The 22,614-nt window shown below is 36.8% G+C and overlaps 1 protein-coding gene across 9 annotated transcripts in view; it reads left to right on the forward strand.

The window, feature by feature from the left end:
• The window catches only part of DPYD (dihydropyrimidine dehydrogenase), a 337,796-nt gene that overhangs the window by 220,187 nt on the left and 94,995 nt on the right, over nt 1–22,614 (forward strand). For all 9 annotated transcript variants that reach the window (XR_010432716.1, XM_064664686.1, XM_064664689.1 and 6 more), the window contains 2 exons: nt 8,986–9,054; nt 11,493–11,576. Coding sequence is in view for 8 of the 9 variants with exons in the window: in XM_064664686.1 (XP_064520756.1) it covers nt 8,986–9,054; nt 11,493–11,576 (153 nt within the window). In the remaining variant the exon portion in view is untranslated. The remainder of the gene's footprint in view (nt 1–8,985; nt 9,055–11,492; nt 11,577–22,614) is intronic.

Here is a 22,614-nt window from a genome sequence, read left to right on the forward strand (position 1 = left end):
CTGCCAGAGGCATCCACATTTCACGTGATTTATTTTCAGTTTATCTTTTTGGGAACACGCATACTCACAGCTGGGTCATCGATAAAAGCCTCACCAGCACTAGATCTTACAGTGCTTTCATTTGAATGAGGCTATAATACTGTAGACTATTCAGTGCATTTTAATTCTGAAATGTCCAATCACATAGCAATATGCTGAACAAGTTAGGTAACAATTTTATTAAACATCCAAATATACAGTGAAAATAGTAAGGCCTCTTTCAGTTTCTCAGCATCTTCTGATGAGCCTCCCCAAAATATGAAGAAGTGGGTGGAGCTGGCAGTTGAGGAGGAAAGATTAGTCAGAAGGTAGCTGCCAACTTCCAGCCCTTTATTTTGTATATTCTTTGCTGCTGGAGTGTAGCCAAAAAACTACTTGGGTCATCAAACATAACAGCAAGCTACTTAAGTAAGTTATAATGTCTGCATAGAAAAAAAAATTTAAAGCTACCCACTCATGGGATTTTCTGATCATATCTCAGATGGGAGCACTGCAGACATGCCATCGTGAGGTTCAGTGCATAGTGGCACTGTTGTTCACTGAATTTTTGGCCCAGCTGGGAAATACCAGAGAATGATAAGAAGGATATATGAAGAGATCGAGTTTGACAGAAAACATGGATTTTCTTCTTCACTTTTTGAAAAGTTCTGTGCCTGACAGAAAGTAGTTTCTTTCTTTACGAGTGGACTATTTTTAATATAATTTTCACTACAAAAATATTTATATATGAAATGTTTTCCAGATGAAAGTTTCTGGTGCGGATTCACTGGTCCTGCTCTGATTATTGAAATGATCTCATGTTTTTAGCCCTGTGAACATTTGCAGATTGTCTCTGGTCATGAGGTGAAGCTACCTGATTAATCAGGCAGGTTTGGGACTGTGAAGAAGCTCTCCTTCTTGTGAGGTCCAATAGCCAGACTGATACCTAGACCAGACAGCAGCGAATAGTGTTAAGGAACTGATAGGTCTCCTCCATGCATCTGGTATTTAGAGACATCAGATAATTTCCTGAAGATGACACAAGCCTTATAGCCTGTTCCTGCACACCTTCTTAATTACCATGCCCTCACCTATCAGAACAGCCTAACTGAAGAGTTTGTGCAAAAACAGGTGAATTATCAGTGCTTTTCAGTATATCACTATGAGGATAATGGTGCACAGAGAGAGAGTGGGTGAATTGTGGAGGATGCAGCCAGGCTGACAAAATCATTTACTCCTTCGAAGCATTGCTTTGGCACCGGCAATGTCACATGATGAAGGGGATCACAGGGCTCTGAAGTATAAAAGGGAGGGGGTTTTCTCCCTCCTCTCTGAGCTACAATTTTCTCCTCTACTAGCACTGATACTGCTGGTTTTCTCGAGCTTTCAAATCCAAGGAAGCGAATTAAAAGAAGCCCTGGGGGTGATGGAACAAGGGAAGAGATAGGATGGACTTCTCAGAGATGCAAAGAGTCAGATTTGACCTGGGGAATTGCTAGCTGACTGACTGCAGGAGTTAGGGAACTGTGATGAAGCTGTTCAGTCCATATTTTGCCTCTTTATATTTTCTGATGAATTTGTTTTCTAATAAGTTAAGCAGCTTTGCTGCTAAGTAATAGGGGAAATATATCTGCATAGATGTAGAAGCAGTCAAGGTCTGGAAGAGATCTTAGGGTTCCTTTCAGTCAACAGCTGCTCATTACCTCCATGGGAGCAGCGTACATGCCTTGAACATGTTTGTCTCCAGTTGGCTTCCCCTCTCAGAGGGGCACCCTGCAGAGAGTTGCCTGTGCTATTGTGAGAATAAAGAGCAACAATTAGCGAGGTGCTCAAAGAACAGTGTTAAAAAGGACCGTGTGCATCTGGGCAGAGAATTTGATAAGAGAAAAATTTCTAGAGGTGGAGTCAAAAATGCACAGATTTGTGTTGCCTTTTGCCAGCCTTGTTTTCCTTATGTGGTCTTGAGAATCAATAAGGTGTCAGTACCCTGGTGTAAAGCTTTTGCTACAGGTCATAGCATGTGTCTGAAATACTGTAGAATTAGATATATCCTTTTTCTGTTAGCTTTTCCAATATTGTGTTGGCCTCCTCTGCTTTCTCTTTATATTAAATCAGTGTGGAAATACAGAAATACAGCAGGGGCATGCCAGTTCCAAAAGGGCTTGCAGGTATTGTTTGTGAGAAGTACTGCCAAAAAATTAGTATCTGTCTTCACTCTTCTCTTGGATTCAGCCTTTATTAACTTGTGTCTTTTCCATTCAGTAATGCTAATTGCCATTCATCCATGTATTCATTTTCACTCATTACCAAAGAGACTAAAGGTTGAACTAGGATAAGTTTCCTATGCAAAATAAAATCCTAAAGATTCTATCAAATTTCCAGAGAAATTCTTCAGCCAAACAGATAATTTTCAATGTAATTTGAAGGGTTTACCTGAAGCACTGAAATTTTCAACAATCTGTCATAAAATGGACATACTTCTTCTAATCATGTAAAATATTTGAGCTTTCCTGAAGTGTTTGATACAGGTGCTATATTTTCTTTAATTATACGTATATGTTTTGGGGAACTCATATTCCATAGTCTCTTTTTCACTCTTCATAAGTTACCACATTTTAATTAAGCAGTGCCCTGAGTCATGGGAGATGCATCAGAAGGTCTCTTTTTTCTCTTGTCCATTCACTTCACTTTCAGTCATATTTCAGGGTAGCTGGTCTCTCATTAAGTTAGCTTTTCGTTTATCCACACTTTCCACGTGCATGATCTGTGCCTGTATGTTTATGTGTACACGCGGGGTAGCTCAACTCCTGCCCTGATAGTGGCTGATATGGTGCTGAGTCTGACATGGTAGAGGAGAAGTTACAAAACCAAGTAGTTCCCTTGTTTTTCTACAGGTGCAGCACGATCTAAAGAACAATCCGTTTAGCTTTGTGCTCCCATCAAAACCACAGCATTCTGTTATTTTACAAAAAAATGGATTTCTTCGTAACCTTTGGGTTTTGTTTGTCTGAGGGTGTTACATCCTAACAACTCTAGACCTTAATTTGAAGCTGTAGCCCAGTGTACTCAAATAATCTCATTAAATAGATGGATCTCATTGATAGTAGCAGAATCATCATATGAAAATAACTGCCTTTGAAAATAAGTGTCTCCATTGAGCCTGGAATAGAATCTTTGCTGTTTTCTGCTCATGCTGATTTTTTTTGTATGTGATACAGTTAGCAAATCATAGTATTTTCAGACTCTTATCATCATCTTCTCCGGACTTATTTGTGTGCTGATAATGTTTGGCCTATTTGTGTCTTGATCTGTTGTATCTCACTTCCACTTCACTTTAAGAAACAAACTGGAGATTGCAGTATAAAGTAACAAGGCAAAGAAAGGGCTTTATTCGGAAGGTTTGCTACAGCTGCATAATAAATATACTAATATTCCCTACTTATCTTATTTTCCTTTACTTAAATTTTCTTATATTATTTTGTTAAATTATTTATTGGAGAGTAAATTGCCTGAAAAAAGAAAAAAAGAAGAGAAGCAGAATTGCAGGTCAGCAATGTCAAGACAGTCTGCATTGCTTGTCTTTATCATCATGCAGAATCTTTTTATTAAGGCAGCATAGGACGAGTAGATTTATGGACTGAAGGTACAATGTTTCATATGTCCATATCCATCTAGATTGACAGTTCCTACCAACATGAATTTCCCAGGAGAGACAGTGTTACTGGTGTCAGTGGATGGCATCATTTACTTCAATGTTCCATTATTAAATTGATAACAAGATAATTCCTCTGCTTCTCAGGGACATGACAGGTTTTACAATTGTTAACTTTCTTATTGCACGGGATTTGATGTTCTAGGTATTTTTTAATAAGAAGCTTATTTTTATTTCAGTTCTGCAATAAATCAAAATTTGCAACAAGAATGTACAGAGAAAGAGAAACCAGGTTGGGTGTACAAGGCATCAAAATCAGGCTGGATTTTGGAGGGTTATTTTTGCAAGAGCAAATGTTTGTGCTTCTGTTGTTTTTTACTGCTGTACATGTAAGCATATTTGTGCAATACAGAATATTTACTGCAGTTGTACTCTTGTCTTGTACAGTGGGTACTTACAAGTGTTCTATACATAGTTAATTCTGGCTGGATGATTTTGAGGATGATCTTTTTGCCAGCCAGTGACCATTTTGGACTGCCACAAGTGGCACCGAGCAGGAGTAAGTCTCCAAAAACTTTTCTGCTGGCACGATGTGGCATAGCTGAGACTTGTCCTGGACCTGATGCTGTGCAAGAGGCAGGGTTACAGAGGAAGGCTAGTGGTGTGAGTTGTTAAGGTGTAACATCTGTACCAACCCAAAAAATCCTGTGGTGCTGTTGGTATTGCCTTGCGCTCTTTGCTGTTGAGACTGCATCTAAGAGCTATTGTGAGGGCAGAATCTGGCCTCTGGTCAGATAGTTTGTTTTACTTGCATGTGTGAAGAACTGTGAGAAATCCATACTCAGCAGACGTGTTTTCCATGTAGATATTTGAAAGATTATTTATCGTGTCATTGAAATAGCTAAAAAGTGCCCCGTAAACCGTTCTTTATTAACTTTTCAACAAGCGCGTGGTGGACTACATGTTGTTGTAGCTACACATGTTTCAAAACCTTCAGGAAATCCTGTGAGTGAGTGAGTTCAGAGTGAGTTGGCCTGTTACAACGTATGGGTTGTGGTCAAAACTGAGTGTATGTACCCCTCATTCAGACTGATGGGGATTTTAATGCTGTGAAACAGTGATTCAGCTGGCAAGAAGTTCTCCTGTCTTTGTGTGTTGGAATGGATGTAGGTGTCTTTTCCACTGGTGAGTGATAATGTTATTTTTGCAATTTGTTTTAGAAAGCTTATATCTTCAGTGCTAAGTTCCTTCTTAGTAAATGCTTCCTGAGGAATTTTGTTTAAAAATGTTTGCATTTGTTCAGGCTAAGCAGGTCATGTGGCAAGGCTATACTGTATTGTTTTGAAAGAAGAAACATGTCTTGAAAGGAGGATTGAGGTCTTTCCATATGGCCCAAATAAAAAAACATTTTGAAGTTTAGATTGATCAACAATAATTTTGTGGGTATTGAAATATGGTTCTTAATGTCATCTTCAATCTCTGCACCCCCTCTTTACACAGCAATTATCCTATTCCATATCTCTGCTTCCCAAACAAGTAGCTGTTAAAAAAGCAGTTCTTCAGTCTTCTTGAAAGCTTCTCTTGATTTTACAGCTTTCAGGGGAACAGTCTCTTAAAGATGATGCTAAGACTATGTTTTTTCAAGGACTGTGCACATAAAAAATAAAATGCTGGGGATTTTTGCAACTGTTTGAGAAATCAGAAGGGGTTGCATGTTGTGGCTAGCAGCAGTGTCTAAATGGAGCATCTATGGACACTTGATGCAGAAGTGCCCTCAAGTCTAATACAGCAGTGAGAAAGGACAGGTAGGGAAGAGAAAGCAGAAATTATGTCGGTGGCTGAATTTCCTGAAGTACAGGTAGATTACACAGAGACCTGGAAGAGTAAATTAGGAACAGATACAGGCTCTGGCCTGTGTGAGATGACCAAAATAAATTTGGTTCTTACAGGCATGAGGGTAGGGGATTGTGATTGCATTCTGTCTCTTGGGAAGTTTTCCTAAATTTACGGGAATTGACAGTGTTCACATTTAAATCCAGCCCCCTGAGATTTTTTTCAGACTGAGTGTACTGAAACTCCCTTACTCCCTGCAGAGCAGTCAGTACAGGACAAATGGTAATTGTCAACCTAGAGTTTTACTGCTGTCTGGCTTTAAATAGATTTTCTCAGGATTGTCTGACCCAAAGTAGGCCCAGTTTTTTTTTTTTCTCCTTCCTTTTGTTTTGCAACCTTTTGCAGTGAATTCTGTGTGCTAGGAAAGAAAGATCACTTGAAAACATTCACGGTGACAAACCTCATCCTTTTTATTTCTTTTAATGCTATTGCCTTCATGAGACATCCACATAACGATAATGGAAGAGGGAAAAAAACAACGTTCACAAGGGAAATAGATTCTAGTTTAAGCTTCCAGGGGATTATTATAAACAGGGAGAAAAATATTTTAAGGATTAGGAGAAGTACCTTGTCAGTGTTCTTTTAAGTAGAACAACTACTAATGCATTAGTTATAGAATTGTGTGAAATGTAGCTTTTTGCAAGGTGCTTTAGCTACAGTATATTCATCTTATAATTCTGTCCTAGCTGTTGCATTACATTCCCTCCCTTTTCCATCTCCCTTCCTTCCAACAAAAAAAAAAAGTTTTATTGTGGACCTTTTTCTTCCATGAATGATCAAGAAAATTCTGAACACAGAACAGTGTCCGATGTTACAAACATGTGTTTGTCCCTTTATGGGCATTCAGAGAAATTGTGGATCACCCTGTGTAGTGTCAGGGCATAAGGACCTTGTCTGTGACATCTGTCACAGTGATCGTCAGGGAGGAGCAGTGTCTGCAGGGCTGCTGCGCTCCTGGGCGCAGGGCAGAGCAGGCGGGATCTCTCAGCAACAGGCAAAATAGCAGTTTGGATGAAGAAGAGGAGGGCACAGCACACACCAGCTATGATTTTGATCTGGAAAAAAGAGAGGGCCAGGGGTCCCACTGTGCTTCAATCATGCACGGTACGCAGGCAGCCCACACTCAAGCTATGACAAAGCTGCAATTTAGTCAACCTTCATTTACCACTTACTACGCTTTAGCAGCAGCTTCATTGTAAGACCTGTCAGCAGCCCACTTTTGTAAGCCGGGAAGCGTGGTGCGGCCTCGCACTTGTGGCTCAAACCACTGTAATTAAGCTTATGTCAGGTTGCCACTGCAAATTTCAGGAATCAGGAGGAAGGATGTGCTCTCCATGGATGCACCTGGGCTGGGCCATATGCTGGACTTTCGAGAGATACTGTTTGGGGCCATTAAAGTTGCAGGGGTGGTAATGTGGTACAGGGCATTGTAGGCACCAAAGATGTAAAAAAAAAAAAAAAAAAAAAAATTAGTGAGAAGAGGCTAAGAAGCTGAAATGTGATACAATTTCTGTTTATTACTTATTTATCACTTATTATTCTTTTTTCTTGCTATTCTCTTTCTAGGTAGTAGGTGATAACAGTCTGTGATTTCTTTATAAGTTCCTTTGTGTGATTTTAGGAGTAGATTCAAACCTCAAGCATCACAGATAGTTCCCCTAAATGTTCACCCATGATAATTATTTTTTTTCTTGTCATGGTTACTGATTCCAAATGAAAAGTTTGTAGAGGCATTTTGGGGAAGATTAATCACTTGAGGAAGGATTGTTTTTTTAGCAGAGTGCTGGAAGATCTGTTTCCACCTAGGAATTAAGTTTCATTTCAAGTTATAAGAGAACAGTGGGGGGGGGAAGGAGAATAAAATCCCTACTATTTTAAAATTTTCATTCATCCCTTTGAGATCATGGTTTTCCCATGAAGAGTCATGACAGAAATGTAATTTTTGCTTTCAGTTATTTCTGTTATTGTAAACCACTGCTTCTGTCAAAAGTATGTACTTAATTTTAAATGTGAATGCTAAAACTAATCAGTATTAAATAAACATGTTGTCTTAATTAAGAGCTCTTTGAAACATCACAGATCTTGTTCCTCCTCTTTTGTACACTCCCAGCAGAATTTTCAAATTTCATTAATAACACTTGATGTAATGTAACTCAACTACTTATGAATATAGTCAGCCACCCTTGCTGTCTTATAACTTTCCCTGATGAAAAAATTTGATTTGTTTTAAAACTCAATTGTGCAAATTTCTGATATACTTTGGATTTTGACTGCAAGTGTGAAAATCTTTATCAAGTTGTCAGTGTCTGAGCTGCTGGGTTGTTTTGTTTTGTTTGTTTGGGGGTTTTTTTGCTTTAGTTAATTTAAAAAAAGCTTGAATTTGACAAGATACAGTTTCTAGCTAAATTCCAGTTGCTTTATATTTTTCTCATGTATAATTTCTTGAACTGATTTTTTGCAATTTTTGCTTTTAAAAATTAATTAGAGTCCTTTAAAAGAGATTTTTATTTCCAGAGTACTCAATTTGTCTTGAATATTCAAATAGCACACAGAGCAGATTTTGTCATAACATATAAAACTATATAAGATTTTTCACAATTAAAAAAACTATGGTATAGGAGAGAGACTTTTTTTTCCTCTGTCAGAGGGAAATAAAAGCATGGCCAGTAATGACTGTGTGTGCTTAATGAAAAGCTTGGTCTTATATTTATGCCAGAGGTGCACACAAATGGGCGCCTGCAGGCAAGGCAGGTGCTTTATTAAATCCTTTCCTTCTCAAAAGACTCCCATCCTGCAAACATCAACCAGAAGAGTGGATGGGTAGGTAGTCTGCCAGTAGGTGGGTGGTAGATTGATTGTAGAGATTCATCAGAGCAAAACAATGGAAATAGTGGAAATAATGATGATGATGAGTGGTATTGTCCTTTTAAATGAATAGAATGTAACCTCACCATGTCCAATTTTCTCCATAGCTGCCTTACTTTTTAACGTACCTTTCCCTACCTTCTATAGATACTAAATATCTCATCTTTCTTATGGAGATAATTTGGGAGTTTGCAGTTTCCAACAACTGTGTGTGTTGAACAATTTTTCTACACTGTGCTTTTCAGTATTTGCCTGAAATGAATGAGTCATTAACCCTCAGCATTATGGGAAGGTTCGAGAGAAGTGTTATGATGAGGGGGGTGACAGATTAAGCCTATCCCAGATATCTTAAAAAACAGGGATACAATACATGAGTTTATATACTGTGTGTCATCCCCAGTGAAATCTGCAGCTGTATTTCACTGTATAGCTGGTGGCATGCAGCTGGTAGTTCCCTTGTGCAGGTTGTGGCAGTTAAAGCCTGGAGTCACAGTAACGGGCTGTATTACAGAATATGGTAACATGGCTTAAAATGATTGCATGTATGTTCTTTACAGGTTCTGATTGCCAGTATCATGTGCAGCTATAGCAGGGAGGACTGGACTGAACTTTCAAAAATGGCTGAGGTAATGGTTTCCTAATTGTGTTTCTGCATATTTTTTTTAATTCTCCGTAAAAACAAGAGCTGCAGTAAGGACTTTCTTGAAAGAAATAGATTCAAAGAGAAAAATGAGAATTTAAAGCATGTCCATTATAATTTGTTTATTCTGTGTTTTCATTAAAGTGATGGAAATGTAAATTTAAAGGAAATCTGTTCCATAAAAATGATCCCTTGGATTTTTAAGCAGTACCTGCAAAGCCTTTAGTCTTTGAATCTATATACTTTTTATTTGCATTTTAAGCAAACTGTATATTATGACGGATGCCCTGATAAAATTTAATTCTACCTTTGAGAGCCTAACTTGATCTTACCTTGCCTACAGGCACGCTAGTTTGACAGCACCAGAAGAAATTTTGAATATAAAACTCTTGAATATTTAAAGTATAAAGGGCTCATTTAATGCTATTCTAGTTTTAATACAGACTTTCAAAAATGATAGCTGAGAAAGCCAGCATATATAATAGCAGTCAGCAGGCTTCCTATAGTATAAGTCCAGTCTTACAGAAAAGCAAACAGACTATGCACCTGAAATTTCAATTTGAAGGGAAAAACTATTTAATAACATGTACCTGTGTCCATAGGGAATAGTATAAGAAATACTTGATTAAGACTGCAATAATTTCATTCAGAAAGGTGTCTATATCAGAATGGAATGCAAAGTTGTTATATTTAAATTAAAGTGTGTTTTCCACATAAATTATCTAGAGGAAATAAATAGCATAGTATTAACATATTTAAGCAAAGAAAAAAATTAGCTTGTCATTATTGCTAGCATTAGCTCAGATTTAAATATTTTATAAGTATTAAATATTTTTAAAAATATGTTTATATATGTGTGGATAGAGGTGTGTATATTTTGAATTTGTGTTTTCATATGGCAGAATGTTTGGACATTGTTGTTTATTCAGTGTCCCAAGCCCTCCTATGATGACGTGGGACGACACTTCTCTATTTTCTCTGAGCATTTTAAACCTGTGAGGAAAAAAGTCACTTTGGGGACTTAGGGAAGTGAAATTAAACATTATCAGTAGTTAGCTTGGTAATCTTCGACACTATTTCAATTTATACCTGTATTTACCTAATTGACCATGAAATCATTTTTTGGAATCTGTGCTTGACAGGAGCAGTGCCACTTTTAAACTGACTGAGATGAATGGCTCTATTGTGCCATTTGTTCCCTCTTTTTTAATTTGGTGATACTGCTATCCAACTTTAAGACAGATATTTCCAATCCGTGCTTGTATTTGTGTTACCCCTTTAGAAGAAAGTGGTTCTTTAAATGCAGTCAATGATGTGTAACGTATGTGGTACAACATTCTTCTGGAAAGTAGCTGTTGGTGTCCGCTCTGTGGAGAGCAGCACACTAGTTTGGGACGCTCTGGAGCTCACAGCTGAGGAGCAGTGATATTTAATCGCATGCGTAGGATCCTACCTAGGAGGTAATAGATGTGGCTTTCCAGAGAGCAGAAGCCCCAGAAGGTACTGCAGTGCCTCTCAGCAGGAGGGCAACCTATTCATACAAAAGGTCAGCTTGTCAGGGAGGCCGACAGCACCGACAGCAGCGCGGCATGGCCAGACTCGTGGAGCTGGCTGGAACGGGGAGGATTCCTGAAAGTGATGGATGGCTTCTCCCCTGCTCACGCACTTGGGGAGTTGCTGAACCGTGGCCACACAGCAGGAAAAGTTACTCCAGTTCAATAAGCAAAAACAAAATGCAAATGCAAAACAAAATCCTAGTTAGAGCCACGTGGAAGGCAACAGGAGAGATGTTTGTCTCAGGCGGAGCAGTTCAGCAGAAAGGAAGAGAAGCATGTCTTTGTGCTGCCGTTGTACAACTTGGCTCCCTTGCCTTTTTAATTGTAACTAATAGAGGGTGATGAAGAGAAATTAGCGTGAATAATATGTTTGTATAGACTTTTTTTATTACTCTCTTGTTCTTCAGAAAGAAAAATATTTAATGTCAAAAGCTATGACACAGTACAGATGCCTGCAGAAAATTTGGAGACTAAATTCGTTAAAGCAGAAAGGAAAAATTTACTCCTGAGTTACAGTTCTTCAGAGCACAGCAACACCTCTCTTTCAGTGCTGCTCTAAGGCCCTGCAATTACATTCAATTTTTTAACATTTTCCAGAACGAACTCTTTATTGTCCTTGTCTCTTTTAAATTTATTTTTAACTTTAATTTCCTTAATAATTTTTGGAAACCACATAAATTTTGAAATTTCTGTCTGTAATGTCAACACGTTCTTTTTCAGGGTATCCTAACCATAGCTTTCTCTCTTTAAAAAAAACAAAAATAAAATGTCTAAAGAAATCTATATAGCATGAACAGTAAATGCTACAGGAAAGAGTGCATTACTTGAAGTTAATTCTGCATGTTTTTTCCTTCTACATGTTTCATAGGTTGCTGGTGCTGATGCGCTGGAGTTAAATTTATCATGTCCTCATGGTATGGGGGAGCGAGGCATGGGACTGGCCTGTGGGCAGGTAGGACTGTAACTGCAATCTCTATAGTGTCCCTTCAGCAACATTGATAGTTACACCTCAGGGGGGAAGACACAAGCAGCAGATTACTAGCTTGAGATTTTTAGGTTGAATGTGTTTAAATATTTAGTGCTAAAAGGAAAAAAAAATACAGAAGCTGAGAATGTACAAAATGCTTAGTTTTGCTAGAACAAAAGTGCATTATGTATTTGACAAGGAACAAGATGAAAACAAACAATTTCTGAAAAGCACTTGGACAGAATTTGTAGGTTTCCATTTCAGTACCCTGTAGGTATCTTTTAGATCACAGTCTAGTAACTACTGTGTATATCAATAATGATTTTGAAGGACGTGAGATATATGCATGATTCTTTTCACAATCTTTAACATATAAACCTAACTGTCTTTTAGAGTCATGGAAGAGGGCATGCATTCTGGTAGTACCATGTACAGCTAACATCTTCTCTTATAGGATCCTATGTTCCATAACCTATAGATTTGTTGTTTTATATGGTTTGGGTTGCAATTACCTGTGCCTGATATCTCTGCCATGTAGAAATCTGTTGCAGTTTATCAATACATCCCATGATTTCAGTTAGGAGAATGTGTGGTGGTGTGCCCATGAAAAGAAAATAGGCGTGTACAAACCCCAATTCCTGTACTAATATCCCTTTGAAGTTTTCAGATTTTTGCATGTTTTGGTCATAGTTTGAAATTTGTTTTGGCTCTGAAATATGCCCAAATATGGTGAATTGTAAGTCTCTGAAAAATCTTGGTTCACGGTCTACCGGGAGAGATTTCTAAACTTTGACCATCACAATTTCAGAAATATGAAGCCTGTTTGATTCCCATCTTACTACATTTTAGGGAGAGGGGAAGAAGAAGAGGGAGGAGATGCAGAGTGGGAATTATATGTTTTGGAATTATATGATTATGTACCCTAAAATCAAGATACTATTATTCACTTGACCTCTTTGTAGAGGGCATCTTAATTCATCCTTACTTCCTCAGTTAAACACAACACTTTTAAGAACTGAGGTGTGGTTGGATAACTAAACCATTAACTTTCCTAAGCTAGGGAAGCAGTAGGAGTTGTAATCACTGCAACTATGGACACACTACAGGTATACTTTTATCATAGCAATACTGTCGGGAACAGTGAACTGGACATTTTGTTGTTTTCTGTGAACAAAATTATGTCAGTCTGGTCCATGCAATAGATTATTGTTTTTAATGAAAGTCATTTGGATGCTTTTCATGGCCAGTGGTCATTTACTGGAGTTATGATTAGAAATGGGAGAGAATCAAAAAAACCCTCCAGGATAACACTAGCAAAGCAGTAGTAGTTATTATTAACTTTTTTCCCTGAATTGCATTCAACAACAAAGTGCTATTGTAGTCATTTTTATAAGTTTTTGAAGAAATTTCCACCCTTCACTCAGCAGAGAATAACTCAACAGATTGGCTTGTCCCTACTTGAGATAACAGTGCTCTGTAGAAGGGTATAGTTTGGTCAGGAAGAGCTCTGAGGGTTTCGCACAGAAACCAAAACAGGCTCCTTTCAAGTATGGGGTTTTTTATTTTTTTGAGGCATACGTGTTTCCAGCTTTCACTGGTTGGAATAATATATGCATGTGAAGTGGCTTAGATGTGTAGTCAGTAGGGAGCTGTCTGGCTACATGAGTTTTTACATATCTTTCAGCTATTGTAAAATCAGAGAAGCAAATGCAAAATCTGAGCACTCAGGGCTATCGTGTGGATTTGTGACTCTCCATGGAGGAGATCAGATCCATGAAGCAAGAAGATGATTACTTTATATATACATATATATTTGTATAATAATAAAATTTCTGTCTCTCCCATGCAATATAGGTATTCTTTGGAATGTTTAATATTTACTACTCTTGCTTAAATACGTTCTTTTGTTTTCTTAACTGTCTTATCAAAATGAGAGCTTAGAAAAGAACTGACTTCTTTAAATGAATATATGAATAAAATAAGTCATGTTTAAAGGGCTAGATCCTAATGTTCTTCTTCAGAGTTGGCTAAAAATAAATTATAGTGACTTTAAATGTAGATTATTGAAGCAAAGGGTGGGGATAAATGGATAAAGTAGAGACGTGTGCAACAAGATTTATCAGTAGCCCTTCAGGGGGCTTAAATGTGTGGTGGCCCCTGGAGGCCCCATCATAAAATAGAAAAGTGCCAGAAAGTATTTTGGCTTTACTCCTAATTTATTAATTTTTTTTCCCAGAGCTGAAGTCAAATAGGTCATACATGGGTGGTGTGGGGAAGAGAGGACTCATATATGCTCTGGAAAAAAAACACTACTTGATATCTGGAAGTCAGGGCATGAGGCTTTGAGAGGCAGAGCAGCTTTCCCGGTTGTACAGTGAAGCAGGTTTTCTTAAATCTTTTTGATAACATAATCCATGTCTTCATAGGAAATTTTTTTAAGGATTAGGTGCCTTTCATGCCTAAGCACATTAAATCCTCAGGAAACTACAGAAATTGCTGAGATGAAAAATAAGGGCAGAAAAATGTGTACTTTTACTATTTATATTGTCTAAAATGTTCTGCCTTTTTGTTGTTGTTTAAAAAAAAATGGCAAGGAAAGGTTAATTACACTGTCTACTTTTTCTCCTCATTCCAATTCCTATGGTGTGCCTAAGGGTAAGTGTACAAATCTGGGAACATCAGATTCGTGTTCTCTATCCTATTTTGTTATCTAGTCTCAAACACTTCCACTGTTTTATACCATCTGCAAATTTAAAAAATTCCAGATATATCCGAATTGTGTATATAAAGATTGGTACTAAGCATAGTTGTTTGTTTTATACTGAATTACAGTTCTCAGCTTTTATTTGATTTTAATTCCAAGTCATTAGTGCAGACACTCTGGCGCCCAAACAGCATAGCTAGCCAGAGGGTAATATTAAGAGGCATCTGTATTGCTGCCAATAAGTTACTTAAAGCTGGTTCTGTATAAAATGTCAATTATATTTACTAATGCTGATTAATGATAATAAAGTTAAGGTTTGTATTCTTTTGTAACAATCTGCAACTGTATAAAAGGGGATATCATGAAAAATTGTAATAGAATTTCCATTATTATCTGTAACAGCACTAACACACAAGGTTTCTTTGAATCAGATAACCTATGTGTACAAAACATTTCATAGTAAACATAAAGATAACATGATGAACAGCAGATTTTTGAAAATGACAGCTTTCCCATTATAGTTCATTACTGTAGTAATTTTAGCATAAAATTATGAAAATAATAAATCAAACCTATGAGATGGTAGCACTCACATTTCAGTGTTTAACTTCTGGTGTTGTACTTGTGGTGTACTTTCGTCCTTCACTGGAAACCAGGCAAAGGTGTTTTAATTTTTTTTTTACTTGTCCTTCTAAGAGGTGGCATTGAATATTCAGAATTATTTCTGTCATGTGAAATCAACAAATTTAAGGGTTTTGCCCTTTTGTTTTTGGTCCAAAAGTCAGCCAGTCTCTCCAGCTGCTCTGCCAAGAATGAATAAATAGTTAAATTGAGTCGGTAATCTGGGTTTTCCTTTGCATTTCTGCTACATTTTGTGTCATTCTTTGTTGTCCAGATGAAACCCCAGGTCTAATAACTGTAATGTGTATATCCCTAGAAACATTAAAATAAGATCAATTAGGATGATTGATACCCAAAGCCTTCAAAAATATCAGTGTTATTGTCACTATTAGTATCAGTGACATTATTACCAGTATCCTTGGCCTAGTGGAGAGTAAAAAACAATGAATGGAATAAAAGAGCAGCCTACAGCTGCAGTGACAAAAGGTGGTGACAAAAATGCTACAAGAGTAGCTACAAAGAGGGAAAGATAATTCTCTGTCATGTCAGATGATATAGCAAGAGGCAAATTCCAGACAGAGTATTTCAAGTTGTGTCTTATGAAAAAATTCTGCAAGAAGGTGATGGAGTTCAGGAACATGTTGTGTGCTGGCCCGTGTACTTTCCATCCCTGGAGCTTTTAGGGCTCAGACAGGCAAAGCCACGGCCACACCTCACTGGTGTTGGTGCTAGTCCCACTCAGAGTGGGAGCTTGGCCAAACTGCCCTCCTGCAGTTCATATCTGTGGTTCTGTGGGCTCACCCTGTTCAATTCCTACCCAAAGGTACTGCATTGCTTGTATCAGGAATAGGAAATGAGTAGTGGACAAAAGGAAGCACAAGGACTTACCTATTCACTTAGGGTAAGATAATCAGTATGAACAAGGAGATCTGAAGTCAAAAGCAACAAATCTCATATTCAAAGATCTCAGCCTAAGTTCAAGAACAGAGATTCTTTATGCTGTAAGCAAATATTTTAAAAGTTAAAAACATCCTGGCATATAAGTATTTCTTATTGATTTGTCATACCTTCTAACCTCCAAAATATAAAAAAATCTTTTTTTATCTCGGGATTTAAGTTCTAGGTTTGGGGTTTTTTAATTGATATTGAAAGCGGAATGTGTATGTCTCTTGTGAGCACTGAAATCCAGATCCTGGTGGTTTAACTATTCAGATCATATGCAAAATGAAGTTGTTTTGTGGTTCTTTACTTACCTTTATTTTCATTTTACTTCAGCTATAGTTGCTACAGCCTCTGCTGCTGGCTGGGTTTATGTTTATTGCCTGCAATTAGGAGGCACGTTTCATAAAAGCCTACATTGCCTCATTCAGAAGATGACAAATCTGTCAAAAACAAAAAGCAAAAAAACCCCAAAGCCCTGGTTACTCTGCAAAGATGAGAGCTGGCTGCATGGCACAATTAGATTTGCTCTGCTGTACCTTGGAAATAGGAAAGATGAGGCTGCTTTTTAATTGAAGTGTGCAGCATAGCATGCTAATTCGTTGTTGCTCTGCCAGCAAGGAGCTTGAAGTATTTTAAATAAATGGTGCCCCAAACAGAATTTGATTATATCTGTGTTCATGTGACATTCTACTATCAGCCTACAATAATATGCTGGTTAAGTATAATTCATTGAGTCCTGCAGGCAGTATCAGTTCTCTCTCTTCTTTATCAGTTATTGTAGTGAATTAATGCCAAGTACAGCTACACTGGGCTATGGAACACGGAACATTAGCACCCAAAATCCAGTGTAAACCAGTATACTTAAAGTGACATTTGTGTTGGTGTTTGCAGAGAAGTTTCATGATTTAGTCTTGTTCTCTTCCATTGGCCACTTTCATCCATTTTGGCTGGATTGTAAGAATTTAAGTGCTAGCTGATCTCAGTGTCTTTTGTCTGGCACTGCCCTCTGTTGCTTTGGGGCATATTTCAACCCAATGACCTGTTTCAGTCATGTTTCTCAGAGTCAAAACTCTTTCAAATATACTGTATACAAGTTTCATAAAACTAGGCAGCTAGGTAGGGGAGAGAAATTGTCAGCTGCCCAACTAATGGATATGGATATGAATAGGAACCTTGGTAGTTCAGCTGAGGGAAAAACTCAGGCAAAGGCAAGAAATTCAGTCGCAAGGTGCAGGCTCTTCGGGAACAAGGATTCCTTGGTTCAGGCAGTGATGCTGTTACTCTGTGTGTGCAGAGATGTGCTATGCTGGGTGTTGTTTTGCTGGGAGGGAATCTGGGGTGTTCAAGGATGCTGCTGATTGCCTCCTCCAACTCCTGCAAATGTAGATCTAAGCACACTCTTTTGCAGGCCAGGAGATGTATTTTGTGGACTTAGGTTCCTGGTCCCACACTGATCATGGTCAAACATGGTACTTTATGATAATTTGGTTTTGTTGTTTAACCTGTTTGGATTACTTTTTTCACCTTCCCTACTTTCAGATGTGTCTGTTTCTTTTCCTTTTCCATTCATTCCTTCTTTAAAACTTTCCTCATAAACTAAACCCTTTGCTGAGTTGCTTCCAAAGTAACAGTTGATTCATGAGCTATTTCACTGGAAATCTGTGCAGGAAAAGCTTGATGACTTTATGGTCACCTTCCTCTGGTACCTGAGGATTCATTTTCTTTTCTGTTGCCCTTGCAAGATTCAGGTGTGATTAAATGTTGTGATTTAAATGGATTTCTTCCATGTGTCCTTTATGTCCTCATATATTCAATTTTTTGTAGTATGTAAAAGAAGACAATACTTAATAATGAATCATGACAGTTAATTGGTGTTTTGTCTTAAGAATTCTTCTTTCATACACTCAAGAAGAAATGAATTAAGATCCAAAGTTTAATAAATTCATCCTCAGAACACTATTCTGTAATTTTATATTGTGGTTTGACAACATTTAATCCACTTTTATTGCTTTGAAGGATTTTTAATTGAATTACTCAAAAGACAAAATGGAAAATAAAAAGGGATTATAAATAGGACAGTAATGTTAACAGCACTACCAACTTGCTGAAATTTTTTAATGACATGCTATGGCTGTTAATAAGGTTTTAAATACTGTTTATGTGTGGTGACTTATATTTATGTATGGAAAGCATTCTCTGCGGAATATATTTAGAAAATATAATATAATGCATTAGAAAATGTAAAGGTGATTCTCTTTCCTTGGAAATCATGAAGACATGAAAGCGATTTGAGGATACCCTTATTTTTAGTCTCACTGTGATGGAAGCATTTCTGCTGAAATTCACATTATGTTTGACAGGTGTCACAATGAAGATTAGTTTGGCCAAAATATCACTGACCTGCCACTGTTTAAAAAGGAAACAAAAAGATCTTGGCTATTTTAATAAGACTTCAGTAGTCTAACTACAATGAAGCATATAGTGAGTGGTTCCTGTAAAGAAACAAAACCATTATTTTTTTTAAACCAAATGGCAACCTATACTTGTTTTTGAAATTGTATTTAATGCCCTGAGAACTTTTCAGAAAAGGGAATTGTAGAAAACTCAGGCAAGCATATTTCTGTGGTTAAATGTCCAGACCCTGTGGATTGCCTTTGGATATGTGGTTGCAGCATAAAGTTATTGCAGTTTTTCATAACGATGGTATCTGGTAAACAGGATTTATTGGAAAGGAAATGATCACCAACAAGTAAGTGTTGAGGTAAGATAAAATATTTTAAGGTTGTTTATCTTGTTGTACAATAAAAGTTATTCACACAGTGCACATTAATAGCTTTTTCTTTCTATGATTTCAGTTTTATCCCACTGTTTGATAAAGTTAATTAACAGTGTGTTAACTAGTCTCTTCACTACCTACACAAGAATTTTCAGGACTAATGTCATACTTTTTTACATTTTACCTCAGCTCCTGGTAAAGTTAGACAGTTTGCTGGGAATCTTGCTCTTTACAGTAGGACAAATCTCAATACAAGACCATTTGATGATCATTTAAAAACTGAATGGCAAATTCTTCTCAGAGCACAGGTTTTACATTCCCTAATTTAGTTGTTTCAAAGGTTTATAATTTCCTCAACTATTTAGTATCTTCTGCCTCATTATTATAGGAAAGGACAGGGCTTGCCTACCTGACCACAAGAGAAAGCTATTTGTAGCTGTAGCTCTCATATGTTTGGGTTCTGTGCTTCCCTTTAGAATATTTCATGTATGACGTAAACCTAATCAAATCTTTATGCCTTCTAGCAGGTGACCTCTGCATGAACTAAAGAGCTGAAATATTGTTTAATCATGCTGCATACCACTTTTTCACAGTGCTACAAGAAACATTGGTTTGGTTGGTTAGAAACAACCAAGATAAAATATTTTTGTCTATCAGGGGTAAAAAGGCATTTTTATTAGTCAACACTTCACATATACCAATGCTGTTGATAAATAAATCTTTCCAGTTAGGATGTCTAAGAAGTTTATATTAGGTAAATGTGCGGTTTCACATTTTTCACTTAGAATGTTTAAGCCCAATTGGTACTGGAACAAATAATTTGTTAATTTGAACTGCCAATCTGTGCATCACGCTTTCAGGCAACTACTATTAATGTTTATTCTGACAACCAAAAAAAATCGTCTGACTCTTAATATTGCATTAAAATCAATAGCTATAAATTGTGTGATTGCTACAGTTTTAACTGACATATCTCAATGAAACAAAAAGAGAATTTTTCCTATCATGCAAGATAACTATAAACATATATAAAAAACCTTAAAGTTAATTTTAAAAGTAGAAAGTTTTCTAAGAGTGATGTTTCTTCTGGGTGCTTAGATTAACATTTTTAAATTAAAAGTAAGTGAAACAAAACCCAAACATTCGGAACAAGGAAAAATATTATGGTTTGACCACCTACACAGAGAATCAGTTTTCAAAATAAATTCAATTGTTTCCTTGTAGTGCTGGGGAGAAAACAAAAAGCGTTTCTGTGATCTGAAAAGGAGTAATTACAAAGCTGACTAAAGGCAGCCACCAACCTTTTAAGTTGTGCTTGATCTTGACATTACTCTAATTGTTGTTCTAACTCCCAGCGCAAATATATGTTTTGTACTTTTGTTTACTGGTCAATCAAAAATCTACAGCTCATTTTTGACCTTGTCTGCACATTGGTTTTCAGTCATGAGGTGTGACATCATCAAAGAAGGGATATAGGAGTGCCATGCTGCTAATAAGGTGTCCAAAGTGGATCATCAACACAGCACTTTGATAAATGTGTTCTTGAGATTGGATACTGACCTGTGTTAAAATTGACAGCTTTTAGATGTGATATGTTAATACCTGTTGGAGCGGGTTCTTTTTGTTTGGGGGTGGTTTTTTGTCTGTGTTTTGATGTACTGTTAAGCATCGTTCATTTGTGCAGCTCCAGTAGTGTAGTACAATAAAGAAACACTGCAACAACTTATTGTTCTTTTTTTTAATTTGGAATAGAGTGAGGTGATCAAAGGCTATTTTTCTTGTGCTTTTAACATCTTTCAAAGGTTCTAATTGTAGAGCTGAAGTAGGGAGAAATAGTTATTTTGATACCAAAGGAGAGTAAGACAGAAGAGGGAAATGAGGATCTGCTAAAATTGAAATTCTGATTCTGTAAAAACCTTTTGTGTGTCTTTTCAGGATTATTTGGTTGAACACATTTAAATTTATAGTTCTGTTCTTTTATTTGCACCAATTTGTTCTTCCAGTTTTTCAAAGTAGCCTGAGAAGAGCCTGTGACTCCTTTGAGAAATAGCAGCCACAGTAGTGTCACAATCTCATGCTGGCTTTTCTCAATACCCACTGTTATCTCTCTCAGTATAGACAGGGTCTCAGAGCTTTGACTTCTCAGCTCAGCCATGACCAAAGCCTGGACCTAATCCAGAGTGACTTGATTTTGTCCAGTGACACATTAGTATCACTGGAAGAAAAGGAGAATCTCAATTAGGCTCCCCCAAGTGGAACTTGAATCAAGTCTCTCAGCTCTTGCTTAGATTTTTACTTTGGTGAAAACATCTATGAATTGGGAGTCATTACTCTCTATAAATATTTTTTCAAATTAAAATACAAGATAAAAATACAGTCTTTACATTGTCTCAAGTGGTAATGTTTTTGTCTGAGTGAAAAGACTATAAGCAAAAGAAAGAATATAAAAACTATATTTTCAAAGCTATACTTCTGCATCTTAATCTGCAGTATTTTGTAAGCAAAAATGTGCTTGTTTCACTAGTAGGACTTGTTTAGTTAAATAAGATATCTTTTCAGTTTAAAAATATTACAGGTTTTGTTCAAATTATAAAGAGAACATTTTACTATGTAGAAACAACATAAATGTCTTAATTTACCCAGTAGACTTGTTTTAAAAGACTTTCTTAAGTAAAGGAGCATTTTAGAGTATGTAAGAGAGTAAAAAATAAATATGTCCTTGAATTAAACCAGTGAGCAGTAGTCTCAGTGCGTATTGTTGCTATGGTAGTTTAGTTAAATGGTAACTATGTGAAATTTGCTTCATTTTTCTCATCTGAATCTCTGATCTTTTAGCAGTTCTTTCCCCAGAAAAACCCTCTACAACATCCCTTCATATTGAAAAGACCTCTTGTTTCAAAGTACAAGTTAATCAAAAAAAGCTGAAGGCCTAAACTGGAATGAAACATTTTTATCCTACTGGAACAAAATATGAAATTATCCATTTTTGGATGTTTTTGAATTTTTATCCTGAATAGGATTTTTCTGTACCATTTTATTGAAGATATTTAATGAGCTTTTGAAATGTGGGGTTCTTTTGTTTGTTTGTTTTGGCTCAACTAGTATACCTAGGATCTCATGCAAAAAAACAATACAACTGCAAAAGGTACGTGAATTCCCATACTGCCGTTATCTTGCCAGAAGGATATAGACTCTCAACCAGCAGCTACATTTTTGTGAGACTGACCAGGCTAACCCAAAGCCTCTGAAGTAATTTGGGCATTTTTTTTAATTTTTCCTAATATATATGGATAGCTTCACATACAACTGTGAAAACTGTTATTTCTGCCTTAGGTTAAACTGCCTCATTTCTTTCTTCTTGACAGCTGCGGTCAATAGATGTTGACCAAAAGCTGTCAAATTTCCTGAGAAATGAGGAAGAATTTTTTACTCCAGATGAGAAGTGGAGAGTTATTCGTCTTCCATCCTGGGAAATCCTTCCCTTTTTTTGACAGGCTTTAAAAGAATTGTTAGCTTTAATTAAGTTTGAAATGGGACAAATGCACAACCTAAGAAGACAGTAAGAAGACAGTAAAATTAACCATGAGATTCTGCAATGGTGACTCTTTTGCTATAGTGATTGACTGCAATTCTGTATTTAGGTACTGTGGAAATTTTGTGTAGGTTTAGAGAGAGGCAGTTTTATGAAGACAGTGTTGGGCCTCTCATAGTAGGAGGGAGAAAAGAGCTGTGGAAAAGATCAATAGTAATATATATATACACTAAAAAAAAGTGGTGAAAGCTAAAGATACTGATTTGCGATCTTTTAAACTGGAATTCCCCTACTTTTACTTTTTCTTCATATTTTAAGGAACTCTCTCCTTTTCCCATCCTTGGAAAATTTATCTACTGTTCAGAATGAGGAAGTTAACTGTAGAACATTTTTTCATATGAAAAATTCCTCTAATGATAATAGGTATAAAGGGATACAAAATCTTTCT

This window comes from Pseudopipra pipra, chromosome 9, assembly GCF_036250125.1.
Source record: "Pseudopipra pipra isolate bDixPip1 chromosome 9, bDixPip1.hap1, whole genome shotgun sequence".
In the NCBI taxonomy this organism is placed as follows: domain Eukaryota; kingdom Metazoa; phylum Chordata; class Aves; order Passeriformes; family Pipridae; genus Pseudopipra; species Pseudopipra pipra.